Genomic DNA, 7,349 nt, shown 5'->3' with positions numbered 1-7,349 from the left:
AGTTCTTCTAGATTTTGACAGAGCGATTAACTTGCATATCGAACAAATTATCCATGGATCAAAAGGAAGAGAGAGAGACATAGATTAAAAATATTTTTACTTTTTTTTCCCTTTTATTTAGTTTTTGATGGACAGAAAATAAGTGACTATGAAGAGGGAATGAAAAGCATTAAAGATGGATACATAGATTAATGCCTTACTCTAACCTTTTAGATTTTAACAAAATAATGGCCTAAACATCAGCAGGTAGTTGCGATGACCCTCGTGGTAGTAGCGATGACCCTCGAGTGCAATCATTATTGGAAGATTTTATCCATGGGTAATTTTTACAATGGTAATTTCTTACATAAATTTTTACTAATAAGATATGGGTTAGATTGAGCATTATGATCGGGGTCCAATGCAAAAAAAAAAAAAAAAAAAAAAAAAAAAAAAAAAAAAAAACACTAATTATCTATGTTAAATGCTAAAACTATTAGCATTACGAGTTGGGTTAAATGCAAAAAAATAGCATCGTTGAAACCAACGAACTAGCTTTTTTCCCCACCCTCGAACTTACTTATGATATTGAAACTAACGAACTAGCTTTTTCCTTGATTCCTGACCTTGAACACTAGCCGTCTCCAATACCCAAGCCCCAAACCACAAACCGTAAATACTACTCCAAACTCTCCAATACCTTAAAGACGTAGGTCCTAGGCGATTGTTTGGATCGCCTATGTTTGGACCGGCCGTGATGATGAACTGGTTTTTATTTTCTGCGTTGAACAAATTGTATACATAAATTGTAATCCGCCTACCGATCTAATATTTTAGATCAAAATTAACTGCTATATATATTTTTTTCTCAAACACAATATTGGTTATTGAAACGGGCTCTCTACTGGTCGCCGATAAATTCTATATCCACATGCTTCGGGTCAATATTTGGGTCGGGGCACGGAATGCGTGGGGAGCCGATTTCGGGAGGTAGGTGGGACGAATTTGGTCAAAGCTTTGTTTGGTCCCAAATGGTCAAAATAGAAAAAGATTGTCCAACAACAAAAAATATTCTACCACAACACCCAAATACAATCAATATTCAAGTACATATACGACAGTTTCTAAACCTAGTTTAATGCAAAAACACATAAGGTATATGCATAAATGGAGCGATTGTACCTAATCCAAGGTTGAAGACTTTATTTTTTTAGGTTGTCTTATATGTAACAAAAGCTTCTTTATAGCTTGGATTAAAACAATCTTTTGCACGTAACACTCATCATATAAAAACGCAAACTGTTGTTACAACACAAAAAGGAAACAATGCCTTTTAATGCATAATACAAACATATTAACATTGATTTACCATTGAAAGAGATTAATTTAAGCCTTCCCTTCGACCCTCGCCCAAGTAAGACCAACACAAGCGTCAACAAAATCCTCATCAATGAAATCTGTGGAAAAAACCTGCAATTTATCCGCTATATTTCTGGAAAAACACTGTGTTATGAACAACCTCGCATACCCATGGATCCGTTTCGTAACCGGTTTCACACACAAAACCGGGTTATCTGCTTGTGGTGTCACCGTATTCTCCACCCTGTAAAAGTATTTCCGGGAAGTCACCGGTTGTTGTTGACCCAAGTACTTCAGATTACTCTCGAATTTTGTCGCAGGTAAATCAGTGTCGATCCAATTATCTTTCAAATAACCCGAACTCCAAAACGGGCTACCCGCTTTCGGTGGGTCGGATTTTTGGGGCTTCCAAACGCATATAATTCTTTTGGGTAGAATCTCCGCCACTGTTTTTTGGAAAACATGATCATCTTGATGGATTAAGTATTCACCAAGTTGCTCCTCCAAGTGTTTCTCGAATTCCGGTGGATCATTATGACCAAATTCAGTTCGGATCTCAAGAATTATGATCTCAGATTCAGTTTCTGATAGAAACTTCTTCACGTCGTTGATAACAACGTCAATAGCGAATGTTGCGAGGATTCCATGACAGACTTTCCGATTCTCGTTGACTCGAATGTCGAGAAGACGTGTTCCTAGTACGAGTTGTTGGTAAATGGATAAAGATTGACACTGAGCGAATGGTCGAGAAACCATCTTGATTCCGATCTTATGGGTTCCGGAATCATGGGTTCCTGGCCAAACAATCTTGTTAATGTGAACTTTCTCCGGGTTGAGGCCGGAAATCCAGTTTTTCCGGTCGGCTGGGCGGTGATCACAGCCGGGAAAGACGCAGCCTGAGCTCTCTTCTAGATCTTTTAAAGTTTTCTTCTCGTCGGCGATCAATTTCCGGCGTTCCACTTGTTTAGACCACTGAGCTCCCATTTTTCTTTCTTGTTGCTATGAAGATAAATCAATGAAATGATTGGATTACAGGGTTTGAGATATATAACTAATTTTATTAAATAATTTTAAGCTGTCTTTTTCTTTGTTTTTATCAATCAATAGCATCATGTTAGTTCGACTTGTACCTTGCATCATACAAATTGTAACGTGATAATAACGAATGGATAAAATGTCTTAATAACTTGTATATTATGCAATAAAAGACGATGCATAAGTTGAGTTTCTTGATCAAGGTTAAGTTTCGGTTAATTTACTCTTGAAACAAATCAGAACAACCGAACACAAAACAAGTGCCCTATAACGACTTATACTTCATGCAATAAGAGTTGTACGTCAGAAATCATTAGAAAAAGATTATTGTGTTTGTGGTTGTGTCCTTATGGGTGGGGTGGGTGTTGAAATTGAATTATTGGTGGGGAAGATGCAATAGACGTGTTCCCAAATGTATGGCTCGCAAATGTCAAAATTGGATTTACAGTAAATATGATGTTTAGTAACTACTGATTAAATGCTTTACTTTCTTTCTAGTAAATATGATGTTTAGTTTTTTGAAACATTTATCCATGAAGATACGACAATGGACTGCCATTTTAGGGAAAATGACTCTTGAGGGTAATTAACTTTTGCGTTTGTACTCATTTCGTCCCTTTTCTTTTTTTTGTATTCAATATACCATCGAACTTGTTGTTGGTGTTTACCATAGCCCTTTTGACCGGCTTTTGACCTGTGATAGCCGGTCAAAGGGTTATGGTGAACACAAACAACAAGTTCGATGGTATATTGAGTACAAAAAAAAGGAAATGGACCAAATGAGAACAAACGCAACAGCTGGTTACCCTCCTGATTCATTTTCCCTTTACTCATTTACAACAAATCCCACATCATCTCCTACTGATATTAATGACTTTATGAGATTCATTCTTGCTTCTCTTCAAAACATAACCTACGAAAGGACATTATTCATACATGTACAACTTTTTAATGCACTTGAATATTTATTATGGGAATCTTGACTAAGCAGACGCATTTCATGACTACATTTACATTTCCAATAAAATGATTTATCGTATCATGGATTCTAGACAAAGTCTAGAAACGAGTGGAATCACAAGTGCTATGATTTTCGAGTTTACTTAGCTTTAAGATCGAACTCATGGGATAAGATACAACATCAATATGTACAATATGATGGTGATGTGTCTACAAAAGCAACATGATATTGTACATATTGATGTTGTATCTTATCCCATGAGTTCGATCTTAAAGCTAAGTAAACTTAAAAATCACAGCACTTGTGATTCCAATCGTTTGTAGACTTTGTCTAGAATCCATGATACGATAAATCATTTTATTGGAAATGTAAATGTAGTCATGAAATGCGTCTGCTTAGTCAAGATTCACATAATAAATATTCAAGTGCATTACAAAGTTGTACATGTATGAATAATGTCCTTTCGTAGGTTATGTTTTGAAGAGAAGCAAGATTGAATTTCATAAAGTCATTAATATCAGTAGGAGATGATGTGGGATTTGTTGTAAATGAGTAAAGAGAAAATGAATCAGGAGGGTAACCAACTGTTGCGTTTGTTCTCATTTGGTCCCTTTCCTTTTTTTTGTACTCAATATACCATCGAACTTGTTGTTTGTGTTCACCATAACCCTTTGACCGGCTATCACAGGTCAAAAGCCGGTCAAAAGGGCTATGGTAAACACCAACAACAAGTTCGATGGTATATTGAATACAAAAAAAAGGGACCAAATGAGTACAAACGCAAAAGTTAATTACCCTCAAGAGTCATTTTCCCGCCATTTTATGGTGAAACAACAAAGGTCAACTGAATATGTCATTGTTGGTGTCTAATTTACACTATTTCATAATGTTTTGTTTTAATAAAAACAACAATGTAAACGCGTAATATATTATATGCTAACAATTTTTTTTTATTCAGTATTATAAATATTTCTCCAAAATGGTTGAATTGACAAATCCGATGTCACATGAGGATACTTGTTGCTTTTGGTACCTTATACATCAAAAAGTTTCGCGAAATATGAGGTAATATATCTTAGATATTCCGAAGATTTTTCTTTACCCAAAAATAAAACTTATATGGTACATTTTGTAAGATAAATGATGGGAAGTGATTCGTACATAACAGTTTTTTGCCATACACAACAATTCATGCATTATATAGTTGTACAATACAACATTTTAAAGCACCAATTGTTGTGTATGAAAAAAAATTGTTGTGTACGGATCAACTGTCATAAATGATGTTGAGTCCAATATTGTCTCTCCAACAGAATCCTTATGGAGAGAAAGTGGGCTTTAACATATATATTTACTTATATTCGTGTCACACTAATATATGATATAATAATATTCCCCTTCAGCGACGAATGGTAGATGAGGATAGACAAGGGATGTGTCAAGCCACATTTATGATATATTTGGACCCTAAGATTGTCTCTTTAAAATAACATTTATGGAGAGAAGGTGAACTCCAACATATATAGTCACTTATAGGATCGTATCGTACCAATGTGAGATACATTAAAAATGACTATTATTGTTAGGTCATGACATATTTGGTATAAACATTATGAATTTTGCTTAATGATAAGGTATTTGGTAGAGAAATTATGAATTGGAGCTTAATAAGGAATATCAAGCAAATTATAGAACAATGTATATGAGATATAGAGTCTTAACTATATATTAATGAAAGAATGCTTTAGCAGATGTGTAAATGACAAGTAGGAACATATTAGGAGATTTTAATATTGAGGAACATGCATAAATGACAAGTCGCATCTGACTAAGACAAAGAAAACGGTAGTTTAACATGTCTGCCTAATTGATAATTTTGATACCAATTTGAAGATTATTTGATCATACAAGGAATCAGATTATTAGGAATTAAATGTTGAAAAATTGGATGACTGTAGTGACAGGATGCTTATGTCAAATTGATGGAGCGAAATAGAAAGAGCTTGAGGGGTTGACTTGGTGATGAGAAAAATATCACATGTGATGTCATATAGAAGGAGGGTTTGACGGGTCCGATAATCCTTCATAGAAAATCTAAAATTCTTCAAAATCACTAGAACATTTGTTATCCTAAGTAAAAAACATACATAAATTGATTTTTTATTTATTTGGGGGGTTATGAGAATGTGGTTAAGAGAAAGGGTACAATGTGGATTTGGATTTAGAAGGATAGCATTAGTAATATAACTAAGCATACTTGCATTAACATAAAGATGATACATGGCTCCATAATCCATTTATCGTCCTACATTTCTTAGATATCAAAGATATCAAATTAAACATTAACAAGAGTGATGTCTCTTGATCTTTAAATGATGACACCAAGTATGAACAAAGTCCATAGAGGTGGTGTAAATGAATGAGTAACGTAGAGGCTTGACCGTGTATAAGAGCCAATGTAAGTGGGTCGAAGACTACATGTTGTTGGCCATTAGGCCAACCATTATTGTGTTGATATGGTTATTGGTGTTGTCCAATAGTAGGTAGGCCAGAAAGAGGGGCTAGAAGAAGCCCTTGATTTGGGTATTGGTCCAATTACTACAAATATTGGGTCAACTAGAATTAGAGAGACCCTTAAGGGTGGTAAGTTCATGGAAAGGGTGGGGTGGTCTACATATACTACTTGTATCCTCATGTGGTATATATTTGTTAATAGATCATTACCCAAGAGTCATTATAAAAGGATATTACTAATTACATATTGTAACACTCGTCTCCTAGAATGCATTAGTGGATGATATAAAGGAGTCTAATGCATGGTTTTTGAGGAAAACCATTGCCACCACGTAATGCATGGAGTGTCACGACGTTGCATGCAAAGATGAAGATCATGTGTTTGGGTGAGCGCCACGATGTAGCAAGCACGACAGCCCAAGCCCATGGATTTTTAGGGTTTTATCCATATTTAAGCACCTTAACTCCTATTTTAGTGCATCCTCTTCAGCCTTCATCTTTCCAAAACAAAACCTAGCCTCTTTCCATGGTTATGAGCTTGGTGGCTTGATTTTGAAATAGTTCCTCTTGTCTTGGTGAAGCTTGTAAAGAAAGGAACTCTTTCTTAGTGCAAAGAAGAATAGAGTGAGACTAGATCCACCATCTTCTTCAAGTTTCTGGACCTTTGGAGGTAAAAAGCTTGCACCTTGACCTTGTTCTTTCAAGATTCATGTTTAAGGTCTTTAATGAGTGGTTGTGGTCCCTTATTGAAAGTTCTTGGAGTTTAGGGGAACTCCAGAGCTTATTATGGGATTGTTGTGGTCATGAACTTTTGTTAATGGAGAAAATGGGTCTTATCTTGAGTGTTCTTGGTCCCATGTTCAAGTTTTGGTCATATTAAGAGCTTAATGGACTTATAGTTTAGGATCTTGCCCTGAAACTTTATCCATTAAGTCGTTGAGAAGAAGTAGATCTGGAAGTATGAGCCTTGATTTGTAAGGATTAAGCTCTCAATGAGAAAAATGGCACTTTGTCAGTGGCCACGATGTGTCCAATGGATAGCCACGACGTGGTGAGGTTTAGATCAACGACTGTTTTGTCCTGGCATTGCCACGACATAGCCAAGTTGAGCCCACGACATGGCAATGCCCTACATGTTGACTATTTTGACTTTGCGTTCCCACCACATGACCAAGGAGAGTCCACGATGTGGCGTTGACTTTGTCGACCTTCGATGTTGACTTTTGACCAGTTTGACTTGGGGGTCAAACTTGGAGGATTTGGGATCTTGTCTGAGGATTCATATCCTTTGGTGATTAGTCGATTTGCAGGATTGATCAGTGCAAGGAGTTAGAGTGATGTTGTGCTTCTTCAGTTCTACGATTCAAGTGAGTTTCTGATTATGCCATGTATCCCATTGTATATCCTTTGCATGTTAGGATATAAGTATTGTTAGAGTACAAGTATGTTAGTGGCTAGTATAACTCCTTTGTATGTATGTGCAATTTAGGACACTTGTGTC

At 35.9% G+C, this 7,349-nt stretch overlaps 1 protein-coding gene across 1 annotated transcript; it reads right to left on the bottom strand.

The window, feature by feature from the left end:
• Positions 1–1,243: 1,243 nt before the first annotated feature.
• LOC145092447 (PLC-like phosphodiesterases superfamily protein) lies at positions 1,244–2,370 on the bottom strand. The gene has a single exon (XM_079030383.1). The coding sequence runs from the start codon at positions 2,320–2,322 to the stop codon at positions 1,366–1,368; it is 957 nt and encodes a 318-aa protein (XP_078886509.1). The 5' UTR covers positions 2,323–2,370; the 3' UTR covers positions 1,244–1,365.
• Between the last annotated feature and the right edge of the window lie 4,979 nt (positions 2,371–7,349).

This window comes from Lactuca serriola, chromosome 3, assembly GCF_051521515.1.
Source record: "Lactuca serriola cultivar US96UC23 chromosome 3, Lser_US96UC23_V15, whole genome shotgun sequence".
Taxonomy (NCBI): Eukaryota; Viridiplantae; Streptophyta; class Magnoliopsida; order Asterales; family Asteraceae; genus Lactuca; species Lactuca serriola.
This window is presented reverse-complemented; position numbering and strand designations above follow the sequence as displayed.

Coding starts and splice junctions, on each gene's coding strand:
- LOC145092447 (XM_079030383.1), bottom strand. CDS start 2,322: ATGGGAGCTCAGTGGTCTAAACAAGTGGAACGCCGGAAATTGATCGCC.